Source organism: Octopus bimaculoides, chromosome 4 (genome assembly GCF_046866305.1).
Source record: "Octopus bimaculoides isolate indiv1 chromosome 4, ASM4686630v1, whole genome shotgun sequence".
NCBI lineage: Eukaryota > Metazoa > Mollusca > Cephalopoda > Octopoda > Octopodidae > Octopus > Octopus bimaculoides.
Window position 1 is genome coordinate 54,973,628 of NC_142931.1, and position 22,159 is coordinate 54,995,786.

General features: G+C 36.8%; 1 protein-coding gene across 1 annotated transcript in view; it reads left to right on the forward strand.

The window, feature by feature from the left end:
- Positions 1-22,159, forward strand: part of LOC106879538 (electroneutral sodium bicarbonate exchanger 1) — a 161,630-nt gene that overhangs the window by 38,273 nt on the left and 101,198 nt on the right. Inside the window, exon 3 of the mRNA XM_089350788.1 lies at positions 17,713-17,851. Coding sequence (XP_089206914.1) covers positions 17,713-17,851 — 139 coding nt within the window. The remainder of the gene's footprint in view (positions 1-17,712; positions 17,852-22,159) is intronic.

The following is a 22,159-nucleotide window of genomic DNA, read 5'->3' on the forward strand; positions in this document are numbered from 1 at the left end:
ATGAAATATACACCAGGTAAAAAAAAGAGAAAAAAGAAAAAAAACAGCAACAACAATAGATAATAACGAAAACACTTTTTCAATTTTGGGCCTTAAGCAAACATCTAAGGGGAACAAAAACGATAATATTCATTCTATTTCAGTCATCAACATCTGCAATAACTCATGTCTTTATATAACAGGCACTGTGATAAGGTAGGTAAACATAAAAATCAACAGTGTAAATAAATTTCAAAATAGCCCTTATATGTGTGTGTGTGTGTATATATATATATATATATATATATATATATTTGCTTCCTTATGACGTTTATAAATATTCTTATTTAGATCTAAGGATACATCTAGGAAATTGACAACCGTCAGGTTGGTATCTGTAGTTATGCTAAGGCCGAAAGTTTTCATCAAATGGATAATATCCTTCCTAAACCGATCCTGTGCTGGTCCATTGGTATTTGCGGTTAAAGCTAGGGCATCATCTTTGTAAATTGTGAAGTATATGTCAGGAAAAATCTTGCCCAACGTATCGAGTAGGAATAGTCCAATAAGATCGCATATGCCTGCTCAATCATATGACTTCATTGCTCACATCGAAAGCACCCTCTGTTTCAATGGCACATTGATAAAATGGAAAGATTACAAATTGTGATAGCAATTGCTTTGCGCATTTCTCAATGTGTTCACTAAAGGGTATTATTCTGTATTCTGAGAATGCAATCTGCTGTCGGTACAGAGTTCATCTGCGTCTGAGCGATAATCCCGTGAACTCTATATACTTTTAGTGGCAGCCCGAGCATCTTATAATATAAATCAGGTTTTCTGAGGTACAAGTAAAGTCAGATTTAATTTTGAATTTTTATCCCTCTTTGAAAAGGAATTCTGATCCTTCTAGTAGGTGTGAGCATGTTGTGCAATTTGGGCGGCGACATTTCTTCACTTTTGCGTTCGTTATTTTAGAAAATAATTTTGTCTTGTGAGGATCTTTTTTAGTGATTTCGGTTGTTTGCGGCTTTTAATGATCTTATGTGTGTGTAAAATTTCTTTTAATTTGGGGCCCTTATGTAGCATTGGTAAATTTTGCGTGATGTTGGTGGAGGCTTCTTTGTTTCTGGGGTTGTATGTAGATATGTACAGCAGTATTTTCGGGGAAGGTGTGTTACTGTGTTGAACTTTTCTTAAGGTTTCTATGTCGATTTGTGTTGCACGTCTGATTCCATCCTCTTTGAGTTGAACTGGAGTGTTTTTGAGTTCTTGCAATCTAAGCTCTCTGGTATTTTTTCTGACACTATTGTGCATATCCTTCTTGCAAGGTTTAAGGGGATATTTGTTTTGGTGTGTCTTGAGTGGCATGAATTAAATAGTAGATATCGTTTGGTGTCTGTGGTTTTGTAGAATATGTCTGTTTCTATTTTTAGGTTAATTTTTTAAATTAGTATATCCAAGAATGAGAGCTCCTTTTCGTTGTATTCCATTGTGAACTGTATGTTTGGGTTGATGCTGTTCAATAGTCTTTTGAATTTCAGGAGTTTGTCTGTGTTTTCATTCCAGAGGATGAAACAGTCGTCTAGGAATCTTTTCCATTTTTCTTTTATGTATTGGAAAAGAGGGTTTCCAAAGGTAGATAAAGATTCCTGGTATATTATTATTTCCAGATAGCCTATAGTTAGGTTCGCAATGACCGGGGCTGCCCTAGTGCCCATGGCAATTCCAGATTTTTGTTGATAGAACGTGTTGTCAAATATGATGTGGTTGTTTCGTAGGATGAATTCAACCGATTCAATTATGAATACTTTGCTGATCCTTTCCGGTATATATATATATATATATATATATATATATATATATATATATATATTCGAAACGTCTAGATAGAATAGAGACAGCTGATGAAGGGATATTCCAAGTGGCTTTCCGTTTTCCTATGTGTTCGTTCCGTTGTCTGTAGTTTATTGTTCTAACGTCCTGTACCCTGATATGCATATATATACACATGTAGATGTAAGTATGTACATATATGTGTGTATACATGTATATATATTCCTTGTATTATATATATATATATATATATATATATATGTATATATCAGAGAGTTTTTACCCCAGCGGAAGCTGCGGAAGCTACTCTGAGGTTCTAAATCGATCGCAATGCTGGAAAGCCTTATCTGTCGTCAGCCATTATCTCAAGGTCACAAGCTATTCGTTCCTTAGCTTTTAGTCTTTATCTGTGTGAGACAGCGACGACTGAATCGGTTTTCACCTGCAGAAGGGTTCCACTTGCGGTCTCTTATCAACCACAGCCACTTTGAGCCGGTTTCAGCTGCTGTGCCTATCTCCTTGAAAGCCTTCTTCTGTCGTCTGGAATGCAGACCTATCTTCTGCAGGAAATAGCGCTCTGATCTAACTGGAAAACCACGACAGCCGACTTCAGTATCACATACTTAACGTGCATGTGTCGCTTTAATCAAATAAGGATGAGTGAGACGAAGGAAAACAAAATTACTACTATCATCACTTTAAGACAACTCATATTATGATACGATGTGTGTTTTTGCTTTAAACCCGAAAAGAAACAAAATACGTTCTCAGGGCAAATCACACAATCCCTATCTCCACCCCTTCTCAGTCATCCTGGCTACACTCTACAGTTGAACAGTCTACAGTTTAAGACAGTATCGCATTCCTAAGCCTGGCCTATGTCTTTAGGGTCAGAAATTACTTTAGCCCTCCACCCCCCTCTACAATTATTGATATTCTCTGAAGCTCAGGTGAAGTGAAGGCACGTGGCCTAATGGCTAAGGTATTACAATCACGATCGCAAGATCGTGGTTTCGTTTCCTGGAACAGATGGTGCGTTGTGTTCTTGAGTAAAACACTTCATTTCACGTTGCTCTGCGATCACTACGACATCTGACGTGTGGCACACAGTTTACATGTAGAGGCAATGTCGATTTGATGGAGGAAGTAAGTCATTGTACAGCACAAACATTTAATCACTATAAACAAATCATTTGTGCTGGTTGTTCGGCAAAAAATTTGCAACTGGCTGGATTCATATCACCCCGCTTCACACATTCCCATTCCTCTGGTCTTTCCGTTTCACGTCAATCTTATACCCAAACACCTAATCCTACCTTCTTAGAATGTTGATCTACAATTCTTTCCATGCTCATATCTTTTCCGCATGCGTTGACTTACGAAGGCTTATAAGAAATACTTATGGCATAGATCTCACCAGTTTAGGAGGATTTGTAATGACCATGCGCACTACCCCTTCCTCTAGATCCAGCAAGTAAAAAGTGGGGACCCTTTGTCATAGCGAAATTTATCAAACTAGGAATTACAATAGCGTACTACGATTTTAACGACAGGTTGCAAACCTTTGAACATCCGAACATTTAATGTTCTTTATCTACATTATTTACATTTGACGGATAATTGTCCTCATCTTGTTTGTTGTTAACACAACGTTTTGGCTGATATACCCACTAGCCTTCATCAGGTGTCTTGGTGAAATTTCGAACCTGAGTTCTCATTCCTAAGGTATTTTTCGATGTTGTTGTTGTTGTTGTTGTTATTATTATTATTATTATTATTATTCAGGTCACTGCCTGGAATCGAACTCGGAATCTTGTTAGTAGCCCGCGCTCTTAACCACTACGCCATATGCTGTGTAAATAACGTAAATGATGTACATAATTCCTCATCTCTTAAATATAGAACTGTATTATCTAATGTTCTGTTTATAGCTGGTCATTATTTTGTTTAGGCATTGTGACACTAATAACCTGGTGTAGAACTCAATATACATATGCTTCAGAATGAAGCGTTAGTCGAATATAGAGCGGTAATAAGAAAAAGAGATGATAAAGGAATAAACGATTATCTTATGATAACATTGCAATTCCTCCTAGAGCTATAAGCTAATGAAGTTCATAAGGTAACCGTTTATTCCTTTTTCATGTCTTTCTCTTATTATATTGTGTGTGTGTGTGTGTGAGTGAGCTAGAGAGAGAAGGGGGGGGGGATAAACACAAGAAAGAGACAATATCTGAGAAAGAAAAACAAATTAAATACGGTAAATTTATTGACAATGATTACCTTTGAACTTCTATTACGATAGGAAAATTCTTCTGAGCAGATCTCCATATATTAGTTTCGGGAAAGGATTTATTTTCGTGTAATGTTTTCAGATACAGTGGAATCTCCATCAGTTGATCACTTTTCAGAACTAGATTAGATGCTAGCATTTAACAAATCTGGTATCTATTGGCAATACTTGTTCCAGCTATCTGTCCGTTTATCGATGTAGGATCACTTTCCCTTCTGTGTTTAACATCTTATTTCATCGGACATCTGATGAAACAAGATATCGATTTTTTTTTCGGACAGTAAGCTGCACATTTAAAATGAATGAAACTGAAGTCGCATGCCTATCTTACTCAATTGGTATTAACACTGTATGTGAAATGCATTGGTTTCAGTTATTTATCAAAAGCTGAATTGTGAACAATTCGTAACAATTAAAATCATCACAGAGTAGAAAAGGATATTATATCCTTTTCTACTCTAGGCAGAAGGCCCGAAATTTTGGGGGAGTGGGTCAGTCGATTAGATCGACCCCAGTACGCAACAGGTACTAACGAAAGGCGGAATTTGAAATCAGAACGTAAAGACAGACGAAATATTGCTAAGCATTTCGCCCGCGTGCAACGTTTCTGCCAGCTCGCCGCCTTACAGAAACTTAATACTAATTTCTTCCTTTCATGTTGTTGCTAACTAGGCACAATGACGGCTTGAAGGAAACTTAGCTGCTATCTCAAGCAAATCGAACAACTGCTTAGAGCAGAGATTCTCAGTTTTTTCAATACCAAGAACTCCTTTTAAATAAATGAATTTCACTGCGAACCACCGGCTTTTGAAATAGCTACCAACTCAATAAGCCGCTTCCTTTGCCTAACAACGAATTCGTTTTCCCAGTTTCATTATTCATTTGAAAGATACATGTAACTTAGTAATTATTCATTTTACACGTCACTTTCGGGGAAGTGGGTAAGTCGATCACATCGACTTTAGTGCTCAACTAGTACTTATTTTATCGATTCCGGGGGTGAAAGGCAAAATTGATCACGGCTGAATTTGAACTCAGAACGTAAGACAGACAAAATGCTTAACGGCATTTTGTCCGGTGTGCTAAAGATTCTGCCAGCTCACCACTCTAAGGTGGGGCAGAAATATTGATTTCAAATTTTGGCACGAGGCCAGCAATTCCAGGGGAGGGGTAAGTCGATTACATCGACCCCATTGCTCAACTGGTACTTATTTTATCGACCAAGGTGGGACAGAAATATTAAGCAATATCATGTATAATGCTCTACAACTCTGGCTATCTATCTGCATTGCTATCTGCACCTACCTGATGACATTAATAAGCCGTTGATTCATGCGGTTGACTTCTCTCAATTAACAGTAAATTAAATGTTAACAACCAAGCTGTTGAAAATGTAACAACTGTCTATGGAATGATGGGATGTTAAAATATATACCATAATTTCTGATCTGAGCAGACAGGTCACACGTATTTGTAGAGGAAGTGCGGAGCTAATTTAATTGACCCTGTAAGCAGAATGACACGTTTTATCGATCCTTCAAGGTTGTCTTTTGTTGTTTAGCTCTTGGACAAACATAATCCAGAATACCTATAAACAAAGAAATTATAGCCATGACCATCCCGTCGTTTGTGACATAGTTTATCTCAGACTGTATTATCCAATAAGCCTTTCCTTTTTCAAAGGCGGCTGAGGGTTATCTTAAAGAGAGATTTTGCTGCTATTTCTGACAGATCGATTGACTACATAGAAGCTCTGTTTGTTGGTTTGTTCATTTCTCTGAAAAGTGAAGATGAAAAGTAGAATTTGAAAGCAGAACGTAAAGGAATGTATTTGTCTAATCATTTAATTCGCTAGTTTGCTCTGTCTGACTTCTGGCGACCTTATAAAATACTACATAATGAAAGTCAGTGAAAGGTCCCTCCTACGCTGTCGTTTTGTCAGAATCAAAAGCTAAATGTGCCACACACCACACATTACTTTCTTAAAGAAAAGACGAACATATTGGATAATGTAGTCTGGCAGGTGCAGTTACAAAAAAAAGTGCTTACAGGTGCAATGTTCATAGATCTGCTTCTTTAAAATTGACCACCATTTAAAGAACAAAAACTACATTAAAAAAATTGGTTAGAAACAGTAGTGAAATCTCCCTCACAGTCACACCCTCAAATCGCCAAAAGAGGGAAGAATGCTCTGGATAATGTAAAAGACAAACTGCATCGAAATTAAAGATACGAGATGCTTATTATGGCTGCAAGCTTTTGTATATATATCTAGTGGGCCAAGGCTAGAAAGAACATTCTTATTTCGGCATAAGGGTAGCCATTTAGTGATGAGGTGAGTATTCGATACGACCGACTCCAGTATTTTACTGGTATTTTATTTTATCACCGAAAGTATGCAAGGCAAAGCTGACTTCGGCAAGATGTTGGATTCAGAGCGGAAACATCCAGAATGAATGCCGCAAAGTGTTCTTTCTCGAGGCTCTGACGATTCTGCCAACTCAATATAAATATTTGTGCAATGATTAGAGACAGTTGTTTGGCTGTGAGTAGGTTGTGTTTTTGTCATTTGAACATGTGAGGGTGGCGATGAAATTTGTGAATCGGAAGTAGCAGTGTAAATGAAATAGTTTAAAAACCAAGACGATGACACAACACTCACAGCACAACTTATTGATAATTTGGTATATGGCACTCTGTCGGTTTTGATGACGTGGGTCCTAGTTGATCCGATCAACGGAACAGCCTGCTCGTGAATTTAACGCGTAAGTGGCTGAGCACTCCACAAACACACGTACTCTTAACGTAGTTCTGAGGGAGATTTAGCATGACACAGAGTGTGACAAGGCTGGCCCTTTGAATTATAGGTACACCTCATTTCCGAGCCTAGCTTTGCTTTTTCTCTTTTTGGGTCGATAAAATAAAATTGTGGTCAAGCACCGGGGTCGATGGTAACAACTGACACCCTCCTTTCAAATTTTCTGGCGCTTTACTTGAACCAGAAACCACCTCCCTCGTCATTTTCCGGGGCAGCACCTTTTTCACTTTGTCTATGGGGACCATTCACTTTGTTTACTGGAACCATTCACTTAATCTACTGGTCTGAATTACAGGAAATTGTACGTTCCGATCCTTAATGTGAAGTTACCTCATATAAATTGCTCTCGCTTCCAAATTCATATTGTAAACAAACAATCATATATCTTCCCGGTCAGGCATGACAGCAGCAGCAATACTATATTGTTGCGTTCCAAAAGTTTTCGTATTTAATTAAGAAATTAGGATTTAAATCACAGAATGTTGTAGAAAGGATATCGATTTGTTTAGCTGAAGTTAGTAACCAGTGACTGATAATTTATCTAGAGAAATATTATCTTGAGTTATGGAAGTGCTTACTGATATGTAACGCAATTTCCTTTGCTCTTGGCCTGGGATTTAATGAAAGGAAATTTAATTAATGAAGTTGCATGTTTTATTTCGAATGTCTCACTGAAAGAATTATAACAAGACAACACACTAGAATATAACTGAACGTTTTATATATCTGTCTTATTTGTTCAGCCATTGAAGAATTTCAACGTCTACGCATGATATAATGAGGAAACGTTTGAGAAAGCGATGGGGTGAACTATGTCCAGATTTACACAGGATGATATTCTGCCCAGTGACGAATCTTCTACGTTATTGGGTGATAGGAGGTATCATGAAGTATATCTTGGGTTGTTATTGATTTTTTCCAGATCAGTCCTGATTGAGCAGATCCATGATCAAAATATTCCAACCAACAGTTTATTTGCTTATTTTTCAAGGAGTGTATCTAATAAAGCATTATCCAATGTGTCCCTTCTTATTTGAGACAGCAGAATATGATCTGAAAGAAATATGACCGCTATTTTTAGCAGATTGTACAACCGCGTAGGAGCTTCCTCGTTGATTTGTTTATTTCTAGGTGAATCAACCTGGTAGAAGAGTCAAACTCTTCTAGCTATAATCACAGCAGGAAAAGCATGATGTTTCTACCTTGTGGTATCTATTTTGTGCTAGACTGATCATTAACAGCTAACTGTTTTAGTCTGAATAACTGTCGCTAACAGGATGCAAACTGATCTTCAAGGCAGGTTGTTTGGCGCTGTTCACTCGGGAGTATATAGGATAGATGTTTAATGAACCTCGAACTTCAATGTGTTGAGTGACCGAAAGATATTACTGGATAGAAATGGCAATAACCAGAAATTTTTACCCAGCGGAAGAATTGTAAAGCATCTAAACGTCAACATAGATCTTTTTGCTGTTAAATGAGATAAACTGCGCTCATTCACCGTACTAGTTGACCACAAGATGAAATAGAATGGAAAATTTTCTGTAATATATGCTATAATTCTTTCTACTATAGGCACGAGGCTTGAAATTTTAGTGAGAAGTTTTAGACGATTACATCAACCCTAATGCTTAACTGGTTATTTATTTCATTGATCTTGAAAGAAAGGAAGGCAAAGTCGACCTTGGTGGCATTTAAACTCAGAACGTAAAGCTAGTGGAAATGTCGCTAAGCATTTTGTATGATGTACTACAGCACAGCACTAACAATAGGGTGTGAGCAGCAGATCCTTACGAGCTGCAGTCCTATATTCTAATAGTTCAGCAAGCTGCTGGCTTATATGGTACAACTTGATGCTACAGAGTTATTGTTTAGAATCAGCAGTGATTAGAATTGTCATTGTTGAGAATTATCATGGCAGAAAATTGATCTCCATAAAATCACTGCGAAAGAAGAATATCAAGTAGAGCATTAATAATTTGAACGTTAAGTAGTTATCTGATGCGTGTGTGTGTGTGTGTGTGTGTTTGTGTGCATAAAAATCAGTCATGAGAGCAGTGCAGCCAGGAATATTAAAAGGTCTATATTTGAAATATACTCGACAAAATCGATTGTATGTAGAAACTCTGTATATTATTAGCATGAAATAAAAGATATCAGCAGACGGTTAATGCTTGGGTTAAATATTTTAAGTAAGGCTATAGTTTTTAAATTGTATTTTGCTTTCTTAAATAGCAGCCGGTCGGTTTTTATTAGAAAGGTGTATTTTTGAAGGTTTAGTCAACTTCCATGATTTCCACAGTCCTTACCAGATTTTCCGAGACTGGTGAGATAGATACAGTTGATGCGAGTGGGAGGGATTTTCACGAGATTGTCATAGGGGGGGAAGGATTGGAGAAAATAGTGATTAGTGCAGGAGCTGTGGTGTGACGCACAGTATAAGTGATCTAAGTGAATTTGTTATAGAACAAATGACAAATTAGTTTAAAGGAGTGGAGGTAGCTGTGGTAACGATATAACAAGCAAGAGAGAGAGGGGGGGGGGAGAAGGAGGGTCTTAGGCTGCAGAATGTGCTAATCAACTAGTTAATCTTTTTTGATGTGACCTAGTATATTTGTGTATGTAAAAGGAACACGCTCCCTGTGTGGGTCTTACTTGGGTTTGTAGACAGTCTCAGCTGATTACAGTGCTTTTACAAGCAGGAGTGATATCTAGAGAACCATCTTCGTAGGAAAATGGTGGCTAGGAAGATTCTTCAATGTTAGTATAGGTCTTGAGAAAAGGACCTGAAAACCTGGCTACAATTTGGGGGACAACTGCCTTATCATACTATACGATGCACGAAAGCACCTTTTCTTCTCTAATGGCAGCCTTATAAGCGTTACTGTAGTGAGTAAATGTCTTTTATTCATGATGGTGGAAATTACTTTAATGTGTCTTTCGTTTGAACCAACACACTCAAGTGCAAGTCAGCCGTTTGGTGATGTGGAATTTGGTTGGGCGAAAAATGTCGAGGGACATGCCTGGGAAGATAGTATTTAACAGAAAAAAGTAGGAAACGTACAACTGGCAGGATTTCGACAATTCAGCCAATGAGGAAGCCTGTACGTGGTCGTTCCTGTAAGAAGTAGTAGCCACATCTTCCTCAACTTACACTGTATAATATTAGAGAAACATTCTATATTGTTTATTTCGGGGTGAAAAACAGATGGGACGTTCACGGTTGATTAGAGGTTTGTCACGTCAGATTTAACTAATTGCAATTAGTTATCTGTCTTATAAACCTCAATTTAGGAAACTGGAGCTGTTGAGTAGTAAGGATACTTGAAGCAAATTGCCTTAAGTGGTGGTCAGTAATGGGTCTGCAACACCTAGTTCTGTCATGGCACCCAGAAAAAATTATCAATAAGGCAAGTTGGTTGGAGTAATACCTTCAACAATAATAATCAGTAAAATTGAGCACAATAAGACCACTTATAAACAATGCTCATTTATAGTTCTCACACCTCTTTACAACTATCACAAATTTGTTAAGAATGCTTCCAAAATACCTTTCTCTACATCCAATAATAAGAGATTAATACTGATTTTTTTACACAGGGATAAGACCACATTTTGGTGGGGGCAGTCGATTATAGCGAATCCAGTACACATCTGTTAGTTTAAGTACAACGATTCCAGAAGAATTAAAGGCAAAATTGACCTCCGTAGGACTTGAATTCAGAACGTAAAAAGCCATAACAAAATAACTAAAGGCATTTATTTTGTCCCTCAGGGCATTTATTTTTAACTCGTCTGCTAATTCAAATATCAACTGAAGTAATGTATTTCACAGTGGAAATTACAGTAGTATATTGATAACAGAAGAACTACATGAATACAATTATGCTAGAATCTGTTTGCTGTAAAATAGATCGCTAATGCATGACGTGTCACAACAGTTTTTCATATCCTTTATTGTGTATGTCCGGTATAATTATGTCCTGGTCGTTGTTCATGCTTTCTGTTTGTTTATATATGTATCTGCATATCTCAGTGTGCCTGTGCGCGCGCGTCAATGTCCTGACTATATACTACTTCTGAAATACTGTATTTTTGTTCTTGTTAAATATATCATAAATATTCATCGGAATATTGACATTTTAATATGTTCACCTTGTTTTTCTTGTTATTTATCTCCTCTAAGCATATACAAAATCAGTAATTAGAAAGAAACAAACAAAAAAAAAAAAAACAAGAAATAGATAAAATAAAAAATGAATAAAAATTAAAAGTAAAGCTTAGCAGGAAGTGAAAATGATTTATGGTTGAATCAAAAGGTTACTTCTATAGCGAGTGAAGAGAAACCGGATCCGGAAGAGAAAGGTGTAATTGGAACAGTTCATTGTTTGACAGGGATAGTTGTGTTGATTAAAAATGCCATGCCGTTTCGCGCTTAGGCTCAGTGGAAATATTTTTTTAAATGTGAGAATAAGAAACTGGATATACCCAAACATGTAAAGCTATGAAAACACACAGATGTTTAATAATGTGATATATATATATATATATATATATATATATATATATATATATGTATATATATATATATATATATATATATATATATATATATATATATATATATATATATATATATATATATATATATATATATATATATATATATATATATATATATATATATATGTATATATATATATATGTATATATATATATATGTATATATATATATATGTATATATATATATATGTATATATATATATATATATATATATATATATATATATATATATATATATATATATATATATATATATATATATATATATATATATATATATAATACATTATACAAGAGTGGTGACAGTGATTTCAGTGTCGGCTTACTACCTTTTATCGGACTGTCTGGTGTAGGCTAGCAGGCCGAAACTTCGAAGTCACTCTCACCATTCTTCTTCAAAAAGTATAATAAATTTGTACTCCACAAATAATATTGAGTAAGCCTTCAGATTAATGTAAAATTATTTTTATTATAACACGACAATAGCAAACATTAATATAATAATAGTACTGGACTCTTCCGTCGAAGACGACGTATGAGTGTTTAGTTTTTGTCGAACGACCTGCACAAATGATCTGTTTATAGTGATCAAAAGTATGTACTGTTCATTAGCTTACTCCCTCCATCAAATCGACGTTACCTGAACAAATGCACGGTGTAATACAGGTCAGGTGTAGAAGTGATCGCAAAGTAACGTGTAATGAAGTGTTTTGCTCAAGAGCACAACGCACCACCCGGTCTAAGAATTGAAACCATGATCGTGAATGCAACACCCCTAACCAATAGGCCACACGTCCTCATAATAATGTAAAGAATGATTATAATAATAACTACAATAATAATAAAAGAGGATTGAATGGATTATTTGGTATACCTATAAAAGTTTCAATTATAGATTGTAACATAACATCGTACAGGCAGGTATATAAAATGCACAATATCTGTATGACTGTGCAAAATCTTCAGGTTATACCATAGGGTATTGACATGCCTCTATGTTGAAGAACATATGTGTGTGTGTGTGTACAAATGTTTGTTTTATGTATGTATGTATGTATATATGTACAAGGAGGTGCTAAAAAGTTCCTGGCTTTAAGAGTATCGCGAAAGAGTAGAGCTGTTACCTTTTCAAGAGAGGTAGGATAACTATTTAGAAGATATACAAAAAATCATGAAACTATATATCTTTCTCTTTTTTGCAGATTTAACGCATGATAGCAGCTCCTACAATGGATTTTGGTAAAATGGAAGCACGGGTAGTCGCGAAATCCCTCTTTTTGCAAAGCAAAGGCGCGGCGGAAATCTATCATTCTCCACAGTGAAAATCTGGGTGTCAAGGTTTCAAACTTGTCATTTCGAAGTCACAGATGAAATCCGGCCAGGACGACCATCTTCCTCGAACACAGGACAAAGCCGACGCTGTGCACATCCTGGTTCTCGGATTTCAGCTCAAGTTATAGCTGAGACTTTGGGGATTTCCTGCGAAAGAGTTGGCCACATCATCCACAACATTCTGGACATGAGAAAGCTTTCCGCAAAATGGGTGCCGAAGTGCCTGAACGCAGATCAGAAGCGCATCAGAGTTACTACGTCAAAGACGATCTTGGACCGGTTTGCATTGGTAGAGGCTGATTTTAGGCTTGTTTAGTCACCATGGATGAAACTTGACTTCATCATTATGATCCCCAGACCAAACAGCAATCAATGGCGTGGCGCTACAGCGGTTTACCGCGTCCTAAGAAGTTTAGGACCCAGAAGTCAACTGGAAAGATTCTGGCATTAGTGTTCTGGGACAAAGACGGAATGCTCCTCATAAAATACCTGCTAAAAGGTTGCGTCACCAACGCAGAATACGACAGGTCTCTGTTGGACGAACTGCGTGAAACTTTGAAGCAGAAACGCCTTGGGAAGCTGAGCTTTGGTGTCCTGTTTTTGTAAGACAGGGCACCAGCACATGAAACTCTACAGAAAATCCATGACCTTCGTTTCGAATAGTAGACCTTACTCTCTGATTTGGACGCCTCCGACTATCACCTCTTTCCACAACTGAGGAAACATCTCAAGGGAACGAAATTTCACTCCGATTCGGAAATGATCGCTGCTACAGAGGCGTGATTGGAGGCCCAACCTTCCGAGTTCTTTTTACAGGGCTTAGAAAAAATGAAGGACTGCTGCAATAAGTGTGTAAATCTGAGAGGGGAATATGTTAAATCATAATTAATTGATTCTCCTGTATTTTATAATACCCAAAGCCAAGAACTTTTCAGCGCACCTCGTGTGTATGCGCGCGCGCGCGCGTGTTTCGAAATTATATTTTAATAGTTGTTTCTTGCTATTTCCTGGTATATATAATTTTGAACTCTTCACAAACTTTGAAGTAAATCCAATTCAAGGAATCAGAATAAACATTTGACTTACTAATCGTATAGTGTAATTAATTAAGAAATCTAAAATAAAATAAAACACGAGAAATAATCTGCTGTGCAATTAATTCTTCCTGATCTTTGTGAATATGTATGGGCCATTGTCCAAACGCTGATCCATCAACTACCACCTACTATCTCTCTCTCTCTCTCTCTCTCTCTCTCTCTCTCTCTCTCTCTCTCACTCTCTCTCTCTCTCTCTCTCTCTCTCTCTCTCACACACACACACAAAGAAAAGACCTACGCTGAGACAAATCTCATCACTGATGTCTCTCCTCCTCTCTCTGACATCCCTCTCATGTTAATTTTGCTAGTGCAGAGGCTGAAATCTTTGCCATCTCGAACAGTTTGCATCAATTTGTATGGTGACCGATACTCCATCTTTCAAAGTACTTTTGATCATTACGTAGTAAATAACATTTGCTCAGTCATCGCCATTTAATATCTTGGCATTGTTTGATCGCTGCCAAGTCAAAATAATTCATTTCAAATTTTCCTTCTGTAGAAAAACTCTCCTTAACTTTCTGGCTTTTCAACTAGCTACTGGTCAGAGCTCTGTTAGATCTTTATTTATTACAGTTGGCGGGGACAGATAGGCTTCACCTGTGATTGTGACAGCTAAGCGAATAACCGAAGACGTTTTCCTAGAATTGCCCCTCGACATTGCTCGAACAATCAATTCTCGCAACTGCAAAAGTAATCCAGCAATATCGACATAGAACAGCTTGCAAACATTTGGAAGAAGTTACTAATTTCTCAAAAAGTTAATAACTTTCCAAGATGCAATCGGACTTTCAAGTCTCTACTACCTTTTCCAAACCGGATCACCTAAAGAATCATCGCACCAGACTGCGGGAAGGTGACGATTCTTTAGACAACCGTAGTTGGTAATATTTTCACGTGGAGTCATTGTGACGTTAGAACTTTGGCAAATTTTTCTATAGACAAAGTGCTTCTGATCGGAAATACCAAACAGGAAATTATTTCACGAATAAATCGACCAAGGCGTGACTGTGTTGTAAGAAGTTTGCTTCCCAGCCACACGGTTCCGAGTTCAGTCCCACTGCAAGGCACCTTGGGCAAGTATCTTCTACTATACCCTCGAGCCGATCAAAGTCCTTGTGAAGGAATTTGGCAGACGGAAGCTGAAAGAAGCTTGTTGTATGTCTGTGTGTGTGGTTGACAACCGGTGTTGGTATGTTTGCATACCGGTAACTAAGCAGTAAGAGACCGATAAAATAAGTACAAAGCTTCTTAAAATCTAAGTATTGGGGTCTATTCATTCGGTTAATGTTCTCTAAGGCGGTACCCCAACATGGCTGCAGTCTAATGACTGAAACATGTAAAAGATAAAAGGTAAGTCTATAAGAATATATATATATATATATATAATATATATATATATATATATATATATATATATCTGTGGAGAAATTGCAAATAGCCGTCTGGTCAACGTTCCCAAGAAAACAATGATTGACTGCTACGGTTTCTAAAGGGAAATCTGTATTGTGTACCTAAACGGAAATCCAATTATCAAGCAGGCTATAGATTACTGTAGAAACTGTTGAATGTTGCTTCCATAAGCTGAGATATCATCGTGGATTTTTATCACACTATATTGTGTTAAGTGTCTGGACGAAATGAACAACAATGCTGTGATTATGTTCAAACCGCGTGAGCCGACGCAGGGTGAATTATTCAGATGTTTAAATGGCAGATAGTTCGAACTGCAACTTTTCGTAACGCCCATAGAGAAACATACATCTCGTTACCGAGTTGTATTTGGACCCTAAAGGTTAAAAATATCCTCCCTAGCATTAAGTGAAAAATAAACTTTAATTTGACTAATTCTCTTCGAGAATTTTAGACAAACATTTCTCCAACCAAAATCTATTTAACAAACATTCCTAGCTGTTTTATGCATGTAGGTATAACATCTATAACATTTCTCCAACCAAAATCTGTTTAACAAACATTCCTAGCTGTTTTATGCATGTAGGTATAACATCTATAAGATCTCTAGCTACTCTAGGCCGATGTTATTTCTCAATAGGTAATTCACAAGTCATTTAGTAGATTGTGGACGGCTGTAATTTATGACCGAACACCTCCTGTTAAAGGAACCCAAAATTTTTATTAATCATAGTCGAAAGAAGTAACAATTAATATATAAATAACTACTTAAACAAATGCAGCGCAAACAACCGACAAACCAATGTGCTATCTGTACAATTCTTTCGTTTCAGTTATGGCTAAAAAATACACTTTCAGTTCCTGTACTGAATCAAAAAAACATCGCTTTGCCTTCCAACTAATAAAACTGGCCGCTCTATAAATATAAAGTGTTCAACGTTTCTTCCTTTTATCCCCACTGGATAGGATGGTTAGGTACTATTTGACACCTTTTCCATCTCTCAACTGACTAACATACATTCCGAGACAACCTCTGTCTAGACACAAACATTTAGTACTCATAAACTTTTCTTTTTAATATAAAGTGTTATTCCCCAAAAGGTAATAAATCTTTTAGAATATTATAGAGAGTGCACACCACCACTTCCCCATCAACAATTGGCCTAAGGCTACACGACTAAATTATATATCTACTATATTATACATCGAGTAAAAAAAAAAGAAGTTATTATATAATTACTCCAGTATTAACTACCCACAAAATCTTCTAATGTATACCATGCCTCTATAATTAATTGGTCTAAATTTTGGCTAAATATACCCCTATGAAAATTCAAAATCTCTGACTATTCTCTATTCTCGTATACGTACGTGTGCACACGTGCGAGTTTACAAACAATAGCAAAATGTACTCAATGCAGAAGTGGCACGCAAATATTTATTGTTGTGCCAATGTAACTTAATGAAACATGTTTCTGAATGGATTCTGATGGCGCAGTTGTCAGAACCTCACTTGAAATGTTTGACTATAAGTGACTCGATGTTTACTTACTTTGAATACAAGCCGTACACTAGGTTGATTTGTCTTTGATTTAGTCGTGTGAGACAAAATGAGTAGCAGTAATCTAACTACTCTCTATTGAACCCAATCAAAGCCAATTAATAATATGTTTCTTTCATTTCACATTGATTAATTAGTTTTTCACAGAGATTTACAAACTTCGGTGATATCAATTCTCAAAAAAAAAAAAAGGTAAAATAAATAAAATAAAATAACCAGAATCCGTTTGTTTTCTCAACAGAAGAGAATATTTATTGAATGGAATTATTAGAACGAATGCCTTAGTTTATTTATTTATTTATTTTCATACTGTTGTTGTACGATGTTTGAATTGAAATAGTTGCGTCCAACTAAATGTTATGTAATAATGAGTTTCATTCCTCTATTTACTGAGTTCAAATCATTGCTGAGGTCGACCTTTTTCATAACGTCTTTTGCTAATAAAAAGACTCCCCTGAGTAACTGCTTCGGTGTATACTTGTATTGAGTGCAAACCATACGAGCTGTAGGTTTTATTTTTCATTGCACTGAGTTGAATAGAATGAACAGCATCAACAAAGGTTTCTGATTTAGGTACAAGGACATTAATTTTCCCGAGGGAAAATTCGTTAATATCATCAACCCCAGTTCTTAAATTGGTTCTTTATTTTATATACCTCGAAATGATGACAGGCAAAATTAACTTCATCAGGATTTGAACTCAAAACATAAGCAGTCGGAATGAACAAAACTAATTATACGAATACTACCAGTTCGATCGTATCTGCATTTCTATTGTCGCTTCATGCAACGTTTCCCTGCTTTCTTTTTCTGTTTTTTAGTGTATTTATCTCCATCTGAGCAAGTACAAAACCTTTTAGGTGAGGTTGAAGATGAGGAACACGTCACGCATGATGTCTTCTGTCAAATGGATAACCTGCAGTGTACTAATGGAGAATATCATTGGAGTGAAGCTGCCAGGTAAGAAACATCACTTAACTTACAGTATTTTTAGCCAACGAGTAATGTCACTCCCACCCGCTAAAAATAGTGGTCAAATTTCCTTCAGATCATTCATACTATCATTTTAAGAAAGGACATTTTGGATTAGGTAAATGAAGTCGCGTAGTTACGATGTTGGGCTCGTGATTACAAGGTCGTAGGATCTCATAATTCAGGATCGAGTGACATGTATTTTTGAGCAAAGCCTTAAGTTCATGTTACTCCAGTAAAATCAGATGAAAATGAGTACCAGCCGAGTACTGGTGCAACTCCATCTCCCTCCTCCAGTAGTTACATCCTGGTTGTTCTTCGCAGTAAGGGTTGGAAGCTTGAGTAGGTAACTACATATACTTGAAACTACATGGGCATGTAAAACAATTAGTGAAATATGGTTGTTACATGTTACCAAGCCAGACTCACCTACGAGTGACTGCTATAAGTTGGGTCGGGGGGGCAATACAACCAGTAAACTGTATAAAACAAGACGAGATGGTCTTGATTGGAATACATACTGTCATAGCTCTGCTCGATCGAGCAGCAATTACAACAGCTGCTTCTCGTATTTAAACCTAGAAACTATTTGGAGCTGACGAGGAACGTTCGAATATGAATTTGTCTATGAGGGGCATCCAACCACAGAAACTATGTCACAAGAGACAGCTCCCCGCTTGGCCAGCTTCATGTCAAACCGTCCAACTCATGCCAGTGTGGAAAACGGGCGTTAAACGATGATGATGATGATTATGATAAAAAGGAAATGTTTAGCGTTTGAGATAGTACCACTTATTGCTGAACGACTATTTCCTGATGGTGTGTGTGTGTGTGTGAGGGAGAGAGAGAGAGCAGAGAGAGAGAGAGAGAGAGAGAGAGTAGATATGGAAAGATAAGAGCAATCTGAGGGTCAGAAGAAAGGAAGCGAAATCTGTGAGAATAGCCCGTTGAAGTAACAGAGCTGTTGAACGTAAAGTAGAAAGAAAGGGAAGTGGGAATAGTTGTGGTGTATGCGTGATAGGATTCGGTCAGTGACCAGGCCGGGAGCAGCGCAGTGTTGGCTGTAAATTCGGGATAACCCCGTGCAAAAAAGAAATGGAGCAGATAAGAAGGAAGGTTGTGATATAAATGTAAGTCAGTGAAGTTCATTAGGTACCGAGAAGATGGATGCACCGATGGTCTTAACGATGAGCACTCGGTTGTTCGATTAGGTGAACGCCTGGTTCATTAAATTAATCATTAAGTGGTTGAGTATTCTGCAGACGTGTACCCTTAGCATGATATTCAGATAACCACATGGTTCCGGGTTCAGTCTCACTGCGTGGCATCTTTGGCAAATGTCTTCTATTATAGCCTCGGGCCAAAGCCTTGTGAGTGGATTTGGTAGACAGAAACTAAAAGAAACCCGTCGTATATATATATATATATATATATATATATATATATATATATATATACATATATATTATATATATATATATACTATATATATATATATATATACATATATATATACATATATATATATATATTATATATATATATATATATATAAATATATATATATATATATATATATATATATATATATATGTATATATATATATGTATATATATATATATATGTATATATATATACGACGGGCTTCTTTATATATAATTTAGAGAAAAACCACTGTTAAATAATTCAATAATGTAATTCATACCCTCTAGAAAATAAATATATCATAAAAACCTAATTCTAAAAATCAATAAAGTACATTAAAAAAAGTAGTAAGTGGTATAAAATGACTACGCACGTTTCGTGGCTATATTTTCAAATAGATAACTAATAAAACCAATTCGATTAATAATCAAATCGATCTAAAATTAAGACCTGACGAGTGACTATATTTTTGAATAGATTTAATTGTAGATCGATTTGATTATTAATCGAATTGGTTTTATTAGTTATCTATTTGAAAATATAGCCACGAAACGTAGAAAGTTGTGAAATTTTCCCTTATCGAAGTACGATAAGCTAAAAAAAAAGGTTAATTTTATAGTTCACGGTTAGCAACAGGGGTTGTTGTATATGCGAATTAACATCCAAAATTTAGGGAATGGAGTAGATAAAATCCAGGCTACATATGTTTCACAACTTGCGGAATCTCGGAAGTGATAAGTTATCCAAATGAGGGGTAGACTGTAAGCTACTCTTCAGGCCAAAGATACCGTGATTATAGGAAGTTTACATTGTCATTTTGAGATCCCGTGTAAATTCATTGGGGGATTCGATCGATGTGTGTGTGTGTTTCTTTGTGTCTGTGCTTGTCCCCCCACCACTGCGTGATGACTGGTGTTGGTGTGTTACGCCCCCGTAACTTAGTGGTTCAACAAAAGAAAGAGTTCGATAGAATAAGAACCAGGCTTTAAAATATAAGTACTGGGGTCTATTCATTCGACTAAATAATTCTTCAAAACAGCGCCCCAGCATGGCTACAGTCTAATGGCTGAGACAAGAAAAAGATAAATCCATCCAACAGGGTTCCACACAGTTTCCGTCTAATTTTATTCATAATGTTTAGGTTGACCCGAAGCTATGGTAAAAACACTTGCTCAAGATACCACGCTATGGAATCGAAACCAGAACTTAATTATTGCAAAGTGAATTTTTTTAATCGAGATTTGAGGGTTATCAATGGCGACAGAGATGTGGAGGAAAGTGACAGAAGTAGCAGAAATGGTAGATTCGAGAGCAAGGGGTCTTGTGGATGTTGTTATTGTTTCTGCTCAAATATTCCAACTATGATGGTTTTGACTGTTTAGTGCAGTGTTTCTCAATCATTTTTGTCTATGGATCCCTTTGATTCCTGTTTTAATTACAATATGGAGAATTTACCGAAAAATATAGAATACGAAGAACTGAAATTACGATACGGTATATATATTATGAAGGACAGGCATAAAGGCAAGTAAGTGATGTTACTTGATGGGGCAGGTAACATCACTTCCATTTCTCATTTTTTCATTCTTACATATTACCATTCGTTATTTTAATTTCTTTCTTCTGATTTCATCTTCTTTTTGTATTTTTATTTCCCCGAGTTTGTGTTTGTTGCGTTGGTATTGTCTCTATGTGTTGTAATGTGGAGGGGCAATAGCCTAGTGGTTAGGGCAGCGGACTCGCGATCATAGGATCGCGGTTTCGATTCCCGGACCGGGCGTTGTGTGTGTTTATTGAGCGAAAACACCTAAAGCTCCACGAGGCTCCGGCAAGGGATGGTGGCGAACCCTGCTGTACTCTTTCACCACAACTTTCTCTCACTCTTACTTTCTGTTGTGCCTGTAATTCAAAGGGTCAGCCTTGTCACACTGTGTCACGCTGAATATCCCCGAGAACTACGTTAAAGCTACACGTGTTTGTGGAGTGCTCAGCCACTTGCACGTTAATTTCACGAGCAGGCTGTTTCGTTGATCGGATCAACTGGAACCCTCGACGTCGTAAGCGACGGAGTGCCAACAACAACATATGTGTTGTAATGTTAATGGAAGATTTTTTGTTTTACCTTTTATAGGCAATAAAAAAATCGATCCCTTTGATTCCTGTTTTACTCAGATGGACCCTTCTAGCCATTCGATGTTTAAAAGAATCATATATTTTTACAATTAAATATTATTAGGAATTGTTTTTAAAAAAATTGATAAAATATTTTGTGTATTGTAGAAGTAAAGACCCCCTTTGGTCATGAATGACCATGAGATTGCACCTACTAAGTTCCCCTACGAGTCACAAGTCCGGGAAAGGGTGTTTTTGTTGAAGGCCGGCAGTCGCCCATTTATACCAGCCTCCCCTCTCCTTGCTATAGGTGTTGTCCAAGGGAAAGACAAAAGCCGATACAGCTTGGCATTAGTGACGTCGCAACTCATTTCTACAGCTGAATGAACTGGAACAACAGGAAATAAAGTGTTTTGCTCAAGAACCTAACTCGCAGCTCGGTCCGGGAATCGAACTCACTAACTCATGATTGTGAGTTCGACGCTCTAACCACTGAGCGATTGAGCCATGCGCCTTGCGGGAATGTAGGACGATTATTTTTATGCGTTGTTTTTTTTAATATTTTATATATAAGACGGTATGGCATAGCAGTCCTAACAATTATATAAAAGCTTCACTTATTAGAAAGTTGAAATTGTTGATACAGGAAAGGAAGAGCGTGTGTTTACCAGAGAGAGAGAGTGTGTGTGTGTGTGTATTCGGTAACTTAGATGTCAACCTCGTTATAACCATGAAGAGGTTGGTATAAACGAGTCCAT